The sequence below is a fragment of the Chiloscyllium plagiosum genome, chromosome 13 (genome assembly GCF_004010195.1).
Source record: "Chiloscyllium plagiosum isolate BGI_BamShark_2017 chromosome 13, ASM401019v2, whole genome shotgun sequence".
NCBI classification, from domain to species: Eukaryota; Metazoa; Chordata; class Chondrichthyes; order Orectolobiformes; family Hemiscylliidae; genus Chiloscyllium; species Chiloscyllium plagiosum.
In genome coordinates this window covers 53,410,928-53,430,392 of record NC_057722.1, presented here as the reverse complement: position 1 = coordinate 53,430,392, position 19,465 = coordinate 53,410,928, and the positions used below count along the sequence as shown (strand labels likewise).

The window sequence follows — 19,465 nt, the reverse complement described above, 5'->3', positions numbered from 1 at the left end:
CTTCAATCCTTAAGAACTGTTCCAGGGTCTGTAGAATCTTGTAAGATGACCACCAATGCACCCAGTAATTCTAGGACCTCTTCCATGGTTAGGAAATTGATACCATTGGCTTACTGGTAAAATGGACTGAACCTCCTGAAAACTCTTATTCCTGGGATCTCCCAGCAGCTAACCTTTTCATCTTGCTCCCTTCCTACCTCCACATTATTATTAAGGCATTTATCCTAGAAGTTTTAGAAATTTGGCAATTAGATTTTACTGTATATCTTTACCTGTAGTAACACTTAAAGTACGTGTCAGAATTTTGTTGTCTTTATCGATGAAGTGAATGTTCAGCGTATAGGTTTGACCTGGGCTTAACTCCACAAAATTACACACATTATTGCTGAAGTTGAAAGTGCAAAGAAATGATCCATCTTCAGGTGATTTCTCAACACTATAGTTTCCACACAATTCCAGGGTCTGATCTGACCACTTTAGGATAAAACTCCTGTTTCCGACGTTTTCTGCAGTAACATTTCCAAGATCTAAGATAAAATTTCAAAGAGAACAACTTAAATTAACAATGAAATAGCCATGCACAAAAGGATGGTGCAAAAAGGGCAATAATTATAGCTGAGAAGTATTGTACAAACAGGTACTTGTGAATGGACAGATTAAATTATATATCTCCTGAGTGGTATTTCAGAGTTCATTTAGATACTGATAGATGGTGAGAACTGGAGGAGAAACAGATTATACAAAACAGTCATTAAGTAGCTGTAAAATTCCTGTAAACCTGATATCTGTAATATATTAACTGAGGGCAACCTGAAGGTTTCAATAAGGAGCACCTAGAAAAATAAAGAGGGGTTCAGTGTGGCTTTCTGGAAGATAATTTATATCTATCAAACTGATTAGACCTCTTCAATATATTAGTGTCCTCATTGGAAAATAGGAGCTATGTAGATGAGACAAGGGCTGAATGTCTTGCTTTATAGTGGTAACGAGGGCAAATTTTAAATCTTGACCCTGCTAGGAAGACTAGTAAAAGACAATATCACACTGAAATTCTAAAACGATATTTCTCATCAACCTGTTCAGTGATATTATTACACATTTCTGGAACAGATGGGACTTGAGTCTCTTGGCCCAGAGGTTAGAGACACTGCACTGTAGCAATGAGAGCCCCTGTTAGGCTCCTAACTAAACTTTACTCTCCTCAGACACCTATTTCAGTGAGGCTGTCATCTGTTTCAGGTGAGAATGTAGCTGTCCATTCAAATGGGCAACATTTATTAAAACAGTTTCAACAATATTATATCATTTGTACTGTAATGTGAGGCACCATTGGGATAAAAATCACAGATTGGGTCTCATTTACATCATCATGATGAATACAGCTCTTCAGTTGAGAGACTGTTGTCATGTTTAATCATGTTAATAATTTTTAATTGTGCAGGAGAGGGACTTGGTGTATTGTTAGATTTCCCATTGAAGCTATCAGTAAGATAAAGGTTTCAAAGTTTATCTTGGATGGTGCAATAACAGCAGGATATCAGCTGGACTCATTATCCAATCGTGAACTCTGCTGACTTCAATAGAAATTACTAAAAGGCAGTGGATGCAATAGTTAGCATTATCATTCATGTAAAATTTCTATCCCAAGAGTTTTAGATAAATGGTCAGAAGGTAGGCAGAGGTTCCAGCGATAAAAAGCAGACCTATAAAAAACGCTTTGATTTGGTCCAATTTGGATGTTAGAGATATACTCAGGTATTCATTTTTTGATTTGGCACTGGACAGCTGCGAAATTGAAATTTCTCTTTATGATTTGGGGTAAAAGGAGCTATGTCGATTTGGTTGTCTCTTTATCTTGGAAATCTACAACGGGGCAAAGAGTTGGAATGCTGAACAATCATTTATATGGGAAATAAATGCAACATTACCTTGATCGGTAAATTCACGGCATGGTGATGTTGTTGTCACCATTGTTGATCTGCTAGTAGACAGAGACTGTGTGCTAATGATAATAGTGGAGCTAAGAGTAGATGTTTCAATAGTTGAAGACAGAGTGCTAAATTCTTGCAAAAATGATGTAGACCTTGTTGATGCACTAGATGTTGTTATATTCCGCACAACTGCACAGAAAAGATTAAGAACATTCTTTGAACAGTTATAATAAAACTAAACAAAGGAGAGAAGATAGTGTGGTGAATGGGTACACTGAGCTTTTATTTCTAGGACATATATTAGATACAATTTCTCACCTCCTCATTACCCTTTAAACCTGACCCAATCTGGCTACCAGCTCCAGACCCCAAGATTATCCTCCAGTCTGTCCCAACAAACATATCATTGAATTTCAATTCATTCTGCAAGATTGCAAAACTACATTTGAAAATTTGAAAGGGATGTAAACTTGTTGAAATTTCTAACTATGTTCTTATACTGATATAATAGTAAGTAAATTATGAGGCTATGAACAGAAATGAAATCCTGCAAACACAGATGGCCTTCACAAAGTTTATAAACTTGAGTATTGCTGAAAAAGCCAAAGCTCTTCATACTCCACCTCATTAAGTCAAGTCGCAAGAAAGGCCAAAGGTGCATGGTGGTTCAATGGCTAACAGTGCTGCCTCACTGTGCCAGGGACCTGGGTTCAATTTCACTCTTGGGTGACTGACTGTGGAGTTTGCACATTTCTGCATAATTTTCTCCCACGATTCAAAGATGTGCAGATTAGGTGTAGTGGCCATGGAAGATGCAGGGTTACAGAAATAAGGTAGGGGCTGGGTCTGGCCAGAATGCTGTTCCAAAGGTTTAGGACTCTAGGGATCAAATGGCCTGCTTCCATCCTGTAGGGATTGTATGAAATGAAAGTGCTTTGCTATATGATCTAAGAGAACTGATTGTTTGGAAGTGGAGTGTGATTGATAGGGGTGTTGACATGGAGAATGCACCAGTGAATGATGACTGACAATTGACTCATTAACTTTGTTGGAACTTAAACCTGAATGGTTGATTCTGAATGATCAAGCCTTGAACTGAGACGTTTGGGAGTTAAGAGTGAGTAAGTATTAGCCAGTGCAGTCTCCATGTAAACTGTTGATAGTAACAATTATTAGGAAATCATATATTTTTATTTGATGTAAATAAGATGCTAATGCTTCCCCAATAATCGATCTTCCATGATCAGTGACGTGTAACATAAATTTTCTAGACAAATTTTAGAACATAAATTCCAAACATAAACTATCATGAGGTGAGATTTATCAGTTATAAAAAGTAGTAAGAATATGTCTCTGAGAATACTTTTTCTCAGGCACCAAATATGATTGACACAGTGATTGTTGATACTTTACAAAAACGTAACCAAAACTGTCATTTCTGAGTTTCAATTTATTCTGTGAGATAGCAAAAGCATGTTGAAATTTCTTAATATGCTCATAATATTTATTCTAGAACTGGTATTATGGTTTTCAATTTGTAAGGCTCTGAATAGTGATGAAACCTTGCAAGCACAAATGTCATTTTTTAAATTTCATAATTGTTAATCTCAACATAAAAGTAGGAATTGTCTGCGGCTTGTTGAAAATATGGTTTATTAGAGACAGTTTGAACATTGATAACTGAGTAGCATTGCAAATACCTGTTGACGATGATGTGGTTACAGATGTTGATGGTTCTGTAGATGTACTTTCCTCTGATGTTGAAGGTGATGATGATGTAGCTTTAATGTTAAAAAGTGTAATCAGTGAAAAAAAGCAATGCTGTAGCTGTGCACCCACATCAAATGAGGAAATCGGTTCAATGGGTTGAAAGAAAAGCATGATCAACACAAGAACATTCGATTCATATGTTCCAACTGATCTTAGACCAGATTCCCTACAGTGTGGAAACAGGCCATTTGGCCCAACATGTCCAGACAGACCTTCCGAAGGATAACCCTCCCATGCCCATTTCCCTGTGACTAATGCACATAACACTGTGGGCAATTTAGCATGGCCAGTTCACCTAACCTGCATATCTTTGGACTGCAGGAGAAAACCAGAGTACCCGGAGGAGACACACACAGAATCGGGGTAAATGTGCAAACTCCACACAGACAGTCGCCCGAGGATAGAATGAAACCTGAGTCCCTGGCATTGTGAGGCAGCATTGCTACCCACTGAGCCACTATGCCACCCCATCTGAATGCTAAAGTATGTGCATTACATTTTATGAAAAGTTGCAAGTTTATTTTTTAAAAAGACTATAAAGCTAACTTTACCATTCCAGAATATGAAAAATTAGTTGGTTTATATTCATGATTCTGTTTTTAATGTTACAGTGTTGAACCCATTGTTTGGAGTTTGCTTAATGATAGAAAATACGATGAACACTTGTAATTTATTCAGTCTACAATGTTTGACAGCTGGATTGCATAAATTCTACCTGTTGGTTCTGGTGTTGTAGATGCTGTAGAAGTAGTAACAATACTGGTCACCTTTGTTGAAGTGGTTCCTTCAGAGGTCCCAGGAGATGTCACGTACTCTAAGGAAAAAAAATGTCAACAAAACTTTAGTGGGCGGCACGGTGGCACAGTGGTTAGCACTACTGCCGCACAGCGCCAGAGACCTGGGTTCAATTCCCGCCTCAGGCGACTGACTGTGTGGAGTTTGCACATTCTCCCCGTGCCTGTGTGATTTCCTCCCACAGTCAAAAAATGTGCAGGTTAGGTGAATTGGCCATGTTAAGTTAGCCGTAGTGTTAGAGGCAGGGGTAAATGTAGGGGATTAGGTCTGAGTGGGTTGCGCTTTGGAGGGTCGGTGTGGACTTGTTGGGCCGAAGGGCACTTTCCACACTGTAAGTAATCTAAAACTGTGTAAAGCTCACTGCATTCATAAGTTGTGCAAAATAATTCAAATCTTCCTTGCATTCAATTCAATCAATTGATCATGTTGTTGATGACAAGAGTTGTTAGGAGAAATGAGGATTGCAGATGCTGGAGATCAGAGTCAAAAAATGTGGTGTTGGAAAAGCATAGCCGGTCAGGCAGCACCCGAAGAAGAGGGGAGTCGATGTTTCGACCATGACCTCTTTATCATCTATACTTAGCACATAATCATATAGTTAGCACCTGATCTGAATGAGATATTCTTCCACAATGTATATTTCTTGAAAAGTGATGAGTCAGATGAATTTACAAAAAGCTTCAAGCATTTTGTAAAAGTGATTTGTTTTGAGACTAGTTTCGTCCATTATTAAAAAAAAAAGAATGTATCTGTATCAGTGCAACATTTCTTTAGGGTGATGTATTGATAGAAATGATTGTTTGCGGTTCACTAGAAATGTAGTCACAGCTGTGATTGTTTGGGGTTTACTAGAAATGTAGTCACAGCTGTGATTGTTTTTTTTTAGTCTCTAACACTTCTGTTTATTTTTTTCTCCTTTTTTAGCTGTGATTGTTTGCGGTTTACTAGAAATGTAGGCACAGCTGTGATTGTTTGGGGTTTACTAGAAATGTAGTCACTGCTGTGATTGTTTGGGGTTCACTAGAAATGTAGTCACAGCTGTGATTGTTTGGGGCTTACTAGAAATGTAGTCACAGCTGTGATTGTTTGGGGCTTACTAGAAATGTAGTCACAGCTGTGATTGTTTGGGGCTTACTAGAAATGTAGTCACAGCTGTGATTGTTTGGGGCTTACTAGAAATGTAGTCACAGCTGTGATTGTTTGGGGCTTACTAGAAATGTAGTCACAGCTGTGATTGTTTGGGGCTTACTAGAAATGTAGTCACAGCTGTGATTGTTTGGGGCTTACTAGAAATGTAGTCACAGCTGTGATTGTTTGGGGCTTACTAGAAATGTAGTCACAGCTGTGATTGTTTGGGGCTTACTAGAAATGTAGTCACAGCTGTGATTGTTTGGGGCTTACTAGAAATGTAGTCACAGCTGTGATTGTTTGGGGCTTACTAGAAATGTAGTCACAGCTGTGATTGTTTGGGGCTTACTAGAAATGTAGTCACAGCTGTGATTGTTTGGGGCTTACTAGAAATGTAGTCACAGCTGTGATTGTTTGGGGCTTACTAGAAATGTAGTCACAGCTGTGATTGTTTGGGGCTTACTAGAAATGTAGTCACAGCTGTGATTGTTTGGGGCTTACTAGAAATGTAGTCACAGCTGTGATTGTTTGGGGCTTACTAGAAATGTAGTCACAGCTGTGATTGTTTGGGGCTTACTAGAAATGTAGTCACAGCTGTGATTGTTTGGGGCTTACTAGAAATGTAGTCACAGCTGTGATTGTTTGGGGCTTACTAGAAATGTAGTCACAGCTGTGATTGTTTGGGGCTTACTAGAAATGTAGTCACAGCTGTGATTGTTTGGGGCTTACTAGAAATGTAGTCACAGCTGTGATTGTTTGGGGCTTACTAGAAATGTAGTCACAGCTGTGATTGTTTGGGGCTTACTAGAAATGTAGTCACAGCTGTGATTGTTTGGGGCTTACTAGAAATGTAGTCACAGCTGTGATTGTTTGGGGCTTACTAGAAATGTAGTCACAGCTGTGATTGTTTGGGGCTTACTAGAAATGTAGTCACAGCTGTGATTGTTTGGGGCTTACTAGAAATGTAGTCACAGCTGTGATTGTTTGGGGCTTACTAGAAATGTAGTCACAGCTGTGATTGTTTGGGGCTTACTAGAAATGTAGTCACAGCTGTGATTGTTTGGGGCTTACTAGAAATGTAGTCACAGCTGTGATTGTTTGGGGCTTACTAGAAATGTAGTCACAGCTGTGATTGTTTGGGGCTTACTAGAAATGTAGTCACAGCTGTGATTGTTTGGGGCTTACTAGAAATGTAGTCACAGCTGTGATTGTTTGGGGCTTACTAGAAATGTAGTCACAGCTGTGATTGTTTGGGGCTTACTAGAAATGTAGTCACAGCTGTGATTGTTTGGGGTTTACTAGAAATGTAGTCACAGCTGTGATTGTTTGGGGTTCACTGGAAATGTAGTCACAGCTGTGATTTCTGCATTTTATTCATCTGTGTGAGTAAACATAATTATACATGAAAATTTCAAGATGATTTTAAATAGAGAAATTTTGGTAGATATCTTTAATATTGAAGTCAGCAATGATATGATGTGCAAACAAATTGCAAATTCTATGAAGAGACACAAGATCCTTAAAACACAAATGAGTCCTTCCAAATTAAATAATTATCAATTGTTACGTCAAGTAAGAATTGCCTGCGATTTTTAAAAAAAACTTATCAGAGAAAAGTTTGAGCCTTGACAATTGGTTAGCATTGGAAACATCTGAAGTTTTACCTGTTGAGGATGACGTGGTTACAGTTGTAGATGGTTCTGTTGATGTACTTTCTTCTGATGTTGTAGGTGAAGATGATGTCACTGTAATAAGTGAAAGAAATTGATTTGCTTTATGTCAGGAGATACCTAAACATTTCTAATTGATTCAGTCTATAAGGTTGGTTGGTTGTCTTTTGTGTCATCCAGAATGACGCCCAATGTATGGGTTCAATTTCTGCACCAGTTGGGTTTTCCAGTATGGTCCCACCTGAGGAGATTTCACCACTGCTCGAGGCATGGTGACTCTCAAATTAAGTTTGCCACCAGTTTTCTCTTAAACTGAGATTAGCCTTATTTTCTGCATGACGGAGGCTGAATTTGGCTGCATTTTTGTGTTTGATGACCATATTTCACTAAACTGAATATATTTTAAAAAGTCAGTTGAAATACCAAAACAATTTTTAAGCAGTTGATGGGAATAATAAGTGAGGTGTCACATGAATTTCAATAAACCTCATGCAGTTTGTGAAATTGAGCTGTTATGAGATTAGTTTTGTCCATTATTAAAGAGAGCAAGAACATGTCTGTCTGAGCACAATTGTTTTTAAACAGCAATTGTCAATAGAAGAAGTGATTGGACGTTCTTTGCAAGAAACGTTATCAGAGGGCTGGTTTATGAGTTTCAATTGATGCCATCAGAAAGCCAAATGAAACTTGAAAAAGTGCCAAATTTAAGGAAAAACTTCACTGACTTAGAGTCATAGAGATGTACAGCATGGAAACAGACCCTTTGGTCCAACCCGTCCCAACCCAATTTAGTCCCACCTGCCAGCACCCAGCCCATATCCCTCCAAACCCTTCCTATTCAGATACCCATCAAAATGCCTCTTAAATGTTGCAATTGTACCAACCTCCACCACTTCCTCTGGCAGCTCATTCCATACGAGTACCACTCTTTGTGTGAAAACGTTGCCCCTTAGGTCTCTTTTATATCTTTTCCCTCTCACCCTAAACCTATGCCCTCTAGTTCTGGACTCCCCGACCCCAGGGAAAAGACTTTGTCTATTAATCATATCCATGCCCCTCATAATTTTGTAATCCTCTATAAGGTCACCCCTCATGCTCCAGGGAACACAGCCCCAGCCTGTTCAGCCTCTCCCTGTCGCTCAAATCCTCCAACCCTGGCAACATCCTTGTAAATCTTTTCTGAACCCTTTCAAGTTTCACAACATCTTTCCGATAGGAAGGAGACTAGAATTGCAATATTTCATTTTCAAACATTTTTCTGGTTACTGATTTCCCATTTTCAAACATTTTTCTAGGTTGTTCTGGTTACTGATTTCACACTTTTGAACATTTTCAGGCATTTTTCTAAGTTTTTCAGGTTACTCATTTGGCACTTTCAGACACTTTTCTATAAATTGGTTACTGTATTCTATCACATATAAATTCTGCAGCATCTGATGTGAGTGAGGTGGTTGGCTACAGCCAGGTCTTCCATGATCAGGAAGGGGCTGCATGAATTTCCAATATCTGTTAAAGTTAAAAATCACATAACACCAGGTTATTGTCCAACAGGTTTATTTGGAAGCATTAGCTTTCAGAGCGCTGCTCCTTCATCAGGTGTTTGAAGGAGCAGTGCTCCGAACGCTAGTGCTTCCCTACCCCACTTTGTCCACCCCACTCCAACACCGGTGTCTCCAAATCAATATATTTCTGACATTTTATGAAAGCAATCTGTTATGAGGCAATATTTATCCATTATTAATCCGTGTGAGCAACACTGTTTTTCGCAGCAAATGTCAAGAGAAGAAAAACAGAATTTGCTGGAAACATTCAACAGCTCTACCAGCATCTGTGGAAAGAAAACAAAGTTTTTATTTCAGGTCCAGTGACCCTGACTCAGAAATCAGGAATTCCAGCAATTTCTGTCTTTGTTTTTGTTATAGTGACATCTGCAGTTCTTTTAGTTAATTGCTCTCCCATTTTGAAATTATTCACTGTACTGTCAGTGCAGGAATTGTCTGAAACTTGTTTAAAAATGACTTAAAAATGACTTGGTGGGCGGCACGGTGGCCCAGTGGTTAGCACTGCTGCCTCACAGCGCCAGAGACCCGGGTTCCATTCCCGACTCAGGCGACTGACTGTGTGGAGTTTGCACATTCTCCCCGTGTCTGCGTGGGTTTCCTCCGGGTGCTCCGGTTTCCTCCCACAGTCCAAAGATGTGCAGGTTAGGTGAATTGGCCATGCTAAATTGCCCTTAGTGTTAGGTAATAAGGGGTAAATGTAGGGGTATGGGTGGGTTGCGCTTCGGCGGGTCGGTGTGGACTTGTTAGGCCGAAGGGCCTGTTTCCACACTGTAAGTAATCTAATCTAATCTAATCTAATCTAATTTATCAGAGAGGACTTTGAACCTGAAGTTCTACCTGTTGAGGATGATGTGGTTTCAGATGTGGTTACAGTTATAGATGGTTCTGTTGAAGTAAGTTCCTCTGATGTTGAAGGTGAAGCTGTTGATGTTAAATTGTGATCAGAGAACGAAAGCAATTATTCAGTCACATGGTCACATCAAATGACAATGATCAGTTTAATGGGTTGGATAATACATAATCAACACAAGAATATTTAATTACTTCATATTATCCACCTGATTGTAATACTAAAGTTTGCACAATGCATTTTATGAATACCTACAAGTTTGTTTTAAAATGTTAACTTTATCATGACAAAATTCAAGAAATTGGTTAAAATTTATTATATGGGTCTTAGGGCAGCAATAATGACTATTGTTTGCATGTTGCTTTATGCTAGGAGATAGCATGCTCATTTTTAATTTGTTCACTCAATAATGTTGGCTGGATGGCTAGTTTGCCATGGAATGTGATGCCAACAGCACCAGTTCAATTCCTAGACTGGCTGAGATTATGATGATTGTCTCATCTTCTTAAATTCCCCCCTCGCCTGAGGGACGGTGCTACACAAATGAAGATCTTCAACACATATCTGTCTCTAAAGAGTGTGCTGCATTATGATCTGCTGGAAGTACGGTAAATTTAACTTTACTGCTTGCTGGCTGGATTGTAATCAATCCTACCTGTTGTTTCTGGTGTTGTGGAAGCTATCGAAGTAATCTCAGAGGTGGTTGTTCCTGTGGAAGTGCTTCTTTCGGGGGTCCCGGAAGATGTCATATATTCTAAGAATAATATATCAATGGAACAGGGTAAGGCATCCTGTATTCATAAGCAGTGGAAAATTAAAGAAAACTTTGCTGAATTGAACTCAACCTGATTGATTAGTTTATTCTTTCACACAAAAACTATGCAACTATCCGACTACGAGATGGTTTGCTACAGTAGGTCTTCCCTAATCAGGAAGATCCTATATGAATTTCCAATATAGTTCAGGCATTCGGCAAACATAATCTGTTATGAAACTATATTTGTCCATTATGAAGCAGGATAAGAATATCTCTGTGTAAGCAACACTGTTATTAGCAGCAATTGTCAATAGAAAAATTGATTGAGTAGTTGTTTGTAAGAAACATTAACAAAGGGTTGGCTTATGACTTTCAATATAAGCTATCAGAAAATCAAATGAAACTTAAAAATTTAAGGAGATTTCAGTTTAAAAATTTTAGTGTGAATCGTTAATATTTATTGCAAATTAAATAGAAAGGAAATAATTAGCCATGAAATTCTGATAATAAAGGAACTATTCCCATATAGAAAGAAAGAGATATTGCTAAAAAATTGCAACAGGTCTGTTGGCATCTGTGGAGAGAAAGGAGAGTTAATATTTCAGGTCCAGTGACCATTCTTCAGAACTCAAGGTTTTCCAGCAATTTCTGTTTTTGTTTCTGATACAGCGACATCCGCAGCTCATTTGGTTTGTCGTCTTCCATTTAGTAATTGTCAACTGTCCTGTCAGTGTAGGAATTAACTGTGGCATGTTTAAAAGTGATTTGTCAGAATGACCTTTGAACCTGCAGTTTTACCTGTTGAGAATGATGTGGTCTCAGATGTGGTTATAGTTGTAGATGGTTCTGTTGAAGTAGTTTCCTCAGATGTTGAAGGTGAAGATGATGGAGCTGATGATGTTCAATCAGAGAACAAAAGCAATTATTCAGTTACATACTCATATCAAATGATAACGATCAGTTCAATGGGTTGCATAAAACATGACAAACACGAAAGTATTTAATCACTTCATGCTTTCCACCTGATCGCAATAATTAGGTTTGCACAACAGATTTTATGAATGCATCCAAGATTTATTAAAACATGTTAATTTTATCATTTCAGAAAGCAGGAACAAAGAACATCGAATATAGAAAGGTACAGCACAGAACAGGCCCTTCGGCCCATGATCTTGTGCCGAGGATTAATCCTAATCTAAAATAAAATAACCTACCTATGCACTCCTCCACTCACTGCTGTCCATGTGCATGTCCAACAGTCACTTAACTCTCCCTAATGACTCTGCTTCCACCACCACCGTTGGCAATGCATTTCACGCATTCACAACTCTCTGCATAAAGAACCTACCTCTGATGTCTTCTGTATGCCTTCCTCCTAACACCCTAAAACCATGACCCCTCATGGCAGTCAATCCTGCCCTGGGGAAAAGTCTCTGGCTATTGATTCCATCCATGCCTCTCATTAACTTGTACACCTTAATCAGGTCACCTCTTTTCCTTCTTCTCTCCAGAGATAGAAGTCCAAGCTTCGTCAATCTCTCTTCATAAGATAAGCACTCCTGTCCAGGCAGCATCCTGGTAAACCTTCTTTGCACCCTCTCCAAAGCCTCCGCATCTTTCCTATAACAGAGTGGGCAGAACTGGACACAATATTCTAAATGTGGTCTCACCAGGGTTTTATAGATCTGCAGCAAAACCTCACGGCTCTTAAACTTGATCCCCCTATTAATGAAAGCTAAAACACCATATGCTTTCTTAACAACCCTATGCACTTGGGTGGCAACGTTTAGGGATCTATGTGCTTGAATACCAAGATCCCTCTGTTCCTCCACACTGCCAAGAATCCTGTCTTTAATCCTATATTCAGCATTCAGGTTCACCTTCCAAAATGCATCACTTCGCATTTATCCAGGTTGAACTCCATCTGCCATTTCTAGCCCAGCTCTGCAACCTGTCTATGTCGTGCTGCAGCCTGCAATAGCCCGCGATACTATCAATGGCACCTCCAACCCTTGTGTCATCCGCAAATTATGAACCCACCCCTCAACCTCCTCATCCAAGTCATTTATGCAAACTAGAAAGAGCAGAGGCACAAGAACAGAGCCCTGTGGGACACCATTCACCACTGACTCCAGGCAGAATACTTTCCATTTACAATCACGCTCTGCCTTCTGTCAGCCAAACAATTCTGAATTCAGACAGCCAAATCTCCCTGTATCCCATATCTCCTGATTTTATGAATGAGCCTACCATGGGGAACCTTATCAAATGCCTTGCTGATGTCCATCTACACCACATCCACTGCCCAACCTTCATTGACCTGTCTGGTCTCCTCCTCAGAGAACTCAATAAGATTTGTAAGGCATGACCTGCCCCTCACAAAGCTATGCTGACTGCTTTTAATCACGCTATGCTTTTCCAAATAGTCATAAATCCTATCCCTATTTATTCTTTCCAAAACCTTACTGATCACAGACGTAAGACTGACTAGTCTGTAACTGCCAGGGATTTCCCTATTCCACTTCTTGAAAAGAGGAACAACATTTGCCTCCCTCCAATCCACCGGTACGACTCTCATGGAGCGTGAGGAAGCAAATATGTTAATCAGCAGCTTAGCAACTTCCTTTCTCACTCCCGGGAGCAGCCTAGGATAAATCTGGTCTGGCCCTGGGGACTTATCAATCGTAATGTTTGCCAAAATTTCCAGCACATCAACTTCATCAATCTGGATCTGTTCAAGGCTGGTTCCCAGCTCCTCATATTCTCATTCACAACAAGGTCCCTTTCCTTTCTGAAATCTGAAGCAAAAACTCATTTAGGGCTTCCCCTATCTGCTCAGACTCTACGCATAAGTTCCCTATGCTATCCCTGACCGGCCCTACCTTCTCACTGATCCTTCTCTTATTCCTCATGTATGAGTAAAATGCCTTTGGGTTCTCCCTAATCAGTACCACCAAGCCTTTCTCGTGCCCCTTCTTTGCTCTCCTCAATCTGTTTCTGAGCTCCTTTTTCGTAAGCCTGCAATTCTCTAAAGCTGTGCTGGACCCTTGCTCCCTCCACCTTACATAAGGTGCCTTCTTCCTTTTGATGAGAAGCTCCTCTGTTCTCGTAATCAAAGGCTCCTTAATTTTACCCCTTCTTGCCTGTCTCAGAGGAACAAATTTATGCATCACTCGCAACAACTGCTCCTTAAGCAGTTTCCACATGTCTTTGTGCCCTTTCTGTGGAACAATTGCTCCCACTCTATACTTCCTAACTCCTGTTTGATAGCGTCATAATTTCCTTTTCCCCAATTACATATCTTCCCCTGGTAATTGCTCCTTTCCATCTCCATGGCTATTTTAAATGTGAGGCAGTTGTGGTCACTGTCACCAAAGTGTTCTCCCACTGCGAGATCTGAAATCTGTCCTAGCTCATTACCGAACACCAAATCCTAAATGGCCTCTCTCCTTGACGGCCTGTCTACATACTGGGTAAGGAAACCCTCCTGAACACACCTGACAAAAAAGGAAATTGGTTCAAATTCATTATTAGTTACTTCAGGCAACAGTAATGAGCTTTGTGTGGAAATTGATTTATGACAGGAGATAGCCTTATCATTTTAAATTTGTTTCTCCATAATGTTGGCTGGATGGCTAGTTTGCCATGGAATGTGATACCTACAGCACCTGTTCAATTCCTAGACTGGCTGAGATTACGATGATGGTCTCATCTTCTTAAACTCTCCTTCATCTGCTTGACGGTGCTACACAAATGAATGTCACCAACACACATCTGTCTTTGAAGGGTGTGCAGCACTATGGTCCGCTGGGAGTACGGTAAATTTAACTTCACTGCTCGATGGCTAGATTGTAATAAATCCTACCTGTTGTTTCTGGTGTTGTGAAAGCTGTCGAATTAATCTCAGAGGTGGCTGCCCCTCTGGAAGTACTTCTTTCAGAGGTCCCAGAAGATGTCACAGATCCTAATAATAAAATATCAACGAAACTGTGTAAGGCTTCCTGTATTCACAAATAGTGCAAACTTAAAGAAAGACTTTGTTGAATTGAACTCAACCTGATTGATTACTGTATTCTTGCACACAAAACCTATGCAACAAACCAACTGTGAGATGGTTTGCTGCAGTCAGGAAGGTCCTATATGAATTTCCAATATATTTCAGGCATTTTGCACATGTAATTTGTTATAACACGAGATTTATCCATTATTAAACAGGATAAGAACATCTCTGTGTGAGCAGAACTGTTTTCAGCAGCAAATGTCAATGTAAGAAGTGATTGGTAGTTCTATTAAGAAACATTAGCTGAGGGCTGGTGTATAACTTTCAATTTATGCCATCAGAAAACCAAATGAAACTTGAAAATTTAAGGAGATTTCAAATGTGTACAAACTTTAGTGTAAGTAGTTAATATTTATTGCAGGACAGATATGCTGAGAAATTAAATTGAAAAAAAATAATTAGCCATAAAATCCTGAAAATAAATGAACTTTTACCATTTAAAACGAAAAACAGAAATCGCTGGAAAAATTCAGCAGGTCTAATAGCATCTGTGGAGAGATGGCAGAGTTCATGTTTCAGGTCCAGTGACCTTTCTTCAGAACTCAAGGTTTTTCAACAATTTCTAGTTTTGTTTCTGATGCAGCAACATCTGCAGTTCATTTGGTTTTTTGCTCTCCCATTTAGAAATTGTCGACTGTACTGTCAATGTAGGAATTAACTGCGGCATGTTTTAAAGTGATTTGTCAGAGAGGACTTTGAACCTAAGGTTTTACCTGTTGAGGATGATGTGGTTTCAGATGTGGTTATTGTTTTAGATGGTTCTGTTGAAGAACTTGCCTCTGATGTTGAAGGTGAAGATGATGTCACTGTTGATGTTTAATCAGAGAACGAAAACAATTATTCAGTTACATACTCACATCAAATGACAATGATCAGTTCAATGGGTTGAATCAAACACAACAAACATAAAAATATTTAATCACTTCATTTTATCCACCTGATCACAATAATAAGGTTTCCACAACGGAATTTATGAATGCATGCAAGTTTTTTTTTAAGAACTGTTAATTTTACCATTTCAGAAAGCAGGAAATTGGTTCAAGTTCATTATTAGTTACTGAGGGCAACAGTAATGACCTTTGTTTGGATTTTAATTTCTGATAACAGATAACCTGATCATTTTCAATTTTTTCACTCCCTAAAGTTGGCTGGGTGGCTAGTTTGCCATGGAATGTGATGCCAACAGCACCAGTTCAGTTCCTAGATTGGCTGAGATTACCATGATGGTCTCATCTTCCTAAACTCTCTCTGCGTCTGTCGGATGGTGCTACACAAATAAAGATCACCAATACCCATCTATCTCCAAATACCGTGCAGCACTATGGTCCACTGGGAGTACGGTAAATTTAACTGTACTGCTTGAAGGCTGCATTGTAAGAAATCCTACCTGTTGTTTCTGGTGTTGTGGAAGTTGTCGAAGTAATCTCAGAGATGGTTGCCCCTGTGGAAGTGCTTCCTTCGGAGGTCCCGGAAGATGTCACATATTCTAAGAATGAAACATCAATGAAACACTATAAGGCATCCTGTATTCATAAATAGTGACAAATTTTTTAAAAATTCACTGAAATTAATTATTCTGTTACATAGTCACATGAAATGATTATGATCAGTTCAATGAGTTGAATAAACACAAAATATTTAATCACTTCATATTATCCCCCGATTGCAATAATAAAATTTGCACAACACATTTTATGAATACCTGCATGACATTTAAAAAATGCTAATTTTACTATTACAGAAAGCAGGAAATTAGTTCAAATTCATTATTTGTTTCTTTGTTTATTGTTTGGATTTTGCTTTATGATAGAAGATAGCATTGACATTTTTAATTTGTTCACTCCTTAATATTGGCTGGATGGCTAGGTTACCATGGAATGTGATGCCAACAGCACGAGTTTCAATTCCCAGACTGGCTGAGATTATGATGATGGTCTCATCGTCTTAACTTTCTCCTCATCTGAAGGATGGTGCTACACAAATGAAGCTCACCAACACATCTGTCTCTAAAGAGAGTGCAGCACTATGGTCTGCTGCATCTACTGCTTGATGGCTACGTTGTAATAAATCCTACCTGTTGTTTCTGGTGTTGTGGAAGCTGTTGAATTAATCTCAGAAGTGGTTGCCCCTGTGGAAGTACTTCCTTCGGAGGTCCCAGAAGATGTCACATATTCTAAGAATAAAATATCAATGAAACAGCATAAGGTTCCCCGTATTCACCAGTAGTGCAAAATTAAAAGACAAACATCGCTGAATTGAAGTCAAACTGATTGATTACTGTATTCTTGCACTCAAAAATTATGCAACATCTCATGTGAGTGAGATGGTTTGATACAGCAACATTTTCCATAATCAGAAGGGCCTGTATGCATTTCCAATATATCTCAGGCATTTTGTGAAAGTAATCTGTTATACAGCGATATTTATCCATTATTAAGCAGGGTAAGAAGATCTCTCTGCGAGCAACACCGTTATGAGCAGCAAATGTCAATAGAAGAAATGATCGCTGGATCTTTGCATGAAGTGCTATCAGAGGGGTGATTTATGTCTTTCAACTTACACCAGAAGAAAACCAAATCAATCTTGAAAATTTATAAGGACTTCAAACAGCAGAAATTTTAGTGGATATTGTTAATGTTTATTGAAGAACAGATATGCTGAGAAATTAGGTTGAAAAGCAATAATTAGCCATGAAATTCTGAAAATAAATTAACTTTTCCCATTTGGAAAGACAAACAGAAATTGCTGGAAAATGTAGCAGGTCTGATAGCATCTTTGGAGTCAAAACAGAATTTACATTTCAGGTTCAGTGACCTTTCTTCAGAACTCAAGCTTTTCCAATAATTTCTGTTTTTGTTTCTGATATCGTTTGTTTTAGCTCTCCCATTTAGTAATTGTCGACTGTACTGTCACTGTAGGAATTATCTGTGGCATGTTTTAAAGTGATTTGTCAGAGCGACCTTTGAACCTGCAGTTTTACCTGTTGAGGATGATGTGGTCTCAGATGTGGTTATAGTTGTAGATGGTCCTGTTGAAGTAGTTTCCTCAGATGTTGAAGGTGAAGATGATGTAGCTGTTGATGTTCAATCAGAGAACAAAAGCAATTATTCAGTTACATACTCACATCAAATGATAATGATCACTTCAATGGGTTAATAAAACAAGACAAACACAGAAGTATTTAATCACGTCATATTATCCACCTGATCACAATATAAAGTTTGCACAATAGATTTTATGAATACATGCCAGATTTATTAAACAAAGGTTAATCTTACCATTTCAGAAAGCAGGAAATTGGTTCAAATTCATTATTCATTACTGAGGGCAACAGTAATGACCATTGTTTGGATTTTGATTAGTAATATCACATAACATGATCATTTTTAATTTGTTCACTCTCTAATGTTGGCTGGATAGCGAGTTTGCCATAGAATGTGATGCCAACAGCACCTGTTCAGTTCCTAGACTGGCTGTGATTACGATGATCATCTCATCTTCTTAACTCCCCCCATTGTCTGTTGGATGGTGCTACTCAAATGAAGCTAACCAACACTCATTTGTCTCAAAGGATGCCACTCTGGTCTGCTGGGAGTATGGTGAGTTTAACTTTAATGCTTGCTGGCTGGATTGTAATAAATCCTACCTGTTGTTTCTGGTGTTGTGGAAGATGTCGAAGTAATCTCAGAGGTGGTTGCCCCTGTGGAAGTACTTCCTTCGGACGTCCCAGAAGATGTCACATATTCTAAGAATAAAACATCAATGAAACATTATAAGGCACCCTGTATTCATAAATAATGCAATTATTCAGTTACATACTCACATCAAATGATAATGATCACCTGATCACAATAATTAGGTTTGCACAACAAATTTTCTGAATACATACAAGATTTATTAAAAACATGTCAGATGGTGTTACAGAAATGAAGCCCACCAATACACATCTGTCTCAAAAGTGTGTACAGCACTCTGGTCTGCTGGACGTACAGTAATTTAACTATAACGCTTGATGGCTGGATTGTAATAAGTCCTACCTGTTGTTTCTGGTGTTATGGTAGATGTCGAAGTAATCTCCGAGGTGGTTGTCCCTGTGGAAGTGCTTCCTTCGGAGGTCCCAGAAGATGTCACATATTCTAAGAAAAAAAATCAATAAACATTATAAGGCATCCTGTATTCATAAATATTGAAAACTTAAAGAAAAGTTTTGCTGAATTGAACTCCACCTGATTGATTTCTGTATTTTTGCACACACAAACTATGCAACTAACCAACTGTGAGATGGTTTGCTGCAGTCAGGTAGTTCATGATCAGGAAGGTTCTATATGAATTTGCAATATATTTCAGGCATTTTGCACATGTAATTTGTTATAACACTATATTTATCCATTATTAAGCAGGATAAGAATATTTCTGTGTGAGCAAAACTGTTTTCAGCAGCAAATGTCAAGGGAAGAAGTGATTGGTAGTTCTTTGTCAGGGACATTTTCAGAGGGCTGTTTTATGACTTTCAATTTATGCCATCAGGAAACTAAATGAAACTTGAAAATTTAAGGAGATTTCAAATGTGTACAAACATTAGTGTAAGTCTTTAATATTTATTGCAGAACAGATATGGATTAGGTTAGATTCCCTACAGTGTGGAAACAGGCCCTTTGGCCCAACCAGTCCACATGGACCCTAAGAAGAGCAACCCACCCAAACCCCTTTTCCCTCTGTCTAATGCACCTAACACTATGAGGAAATTAGTATGGCCAATTCACCTAACCTGCACATCTTTGGACTGTGGGAGGAAACCCACGCAGACGGTCAATTGAGGTTGGAATCGAACCTGGGACCCTGGTGCTGTGAGGCTACAGTGCTAACCACTGAGCCACTGTGCCCTGTGGTGAAATTAAATTGAAAAGAAATAATTAGCCATGAAATTCTGAAAATAAATGGA

The 19,465-nt window shown here is 38.9% G+C and overlaps 1 protein-coding gene across 1 annotated transcript in view; it reads right to left on the bottom strand.

Moving 5' to 3' along the window:
- Nucleotides 1-19,465, bottom strand: part of LOC122556387 (serine-rich adhesin for platelets-like) — a 144,495-nt gene that overhangs the window by 67,175 nt on the left and 57,855 nt on the right. Inside the window, exons 32-45 of the mRNA XM_043703021.1 lie at nt 18,561-18,659; nt 18,170-18,268; nt 17,504-17,596; nt 16,598-16,696; nt 15,911-16,009; nt 15,237-15,329; nt 14,329-14,427; nt 11,262-11,354; nt 10,362-10,460; nt 7,289-7,369; nt 4,417-4,515; nt 3,632-3,712; nt 1,929-2,120; nt 273-527 (exon numbers count right to left, since the gene is read on the bottom strand). Of these exons, the coding sequence (XP_043558956.1) occupies nt 273-527; nt 1,929-2,120; nt 3,632-3,712; nt 4,417-4,515; nt 7,289-7,369; nt 10,362-10,460; nt 11,262-11,354; nt 14,329-14,427; nt 15,237-15,329; nt 15,911-16,009; nt 16,598-16,696; nt 17,504-17,596; nt 18,170-18,268; nt 18,561-18,659 (1,581 nt within the window). The remainder of the gene's footprint in view (nt 1-272; nt 528-1,928; nt 2,121-3,631; nt 3,713-4,416; nt 4,516-7,288; nt 7,370-10,361; nt 10,461-11,261; nt 11,355-14,328; nt 14,428-15,236; nt 15,330-15,910; nt 16,010-16,597; nt 16,697-17,503; nt 17,597-18,169; nt 18,269-18,560; nt 18,660-19,465) is intronic.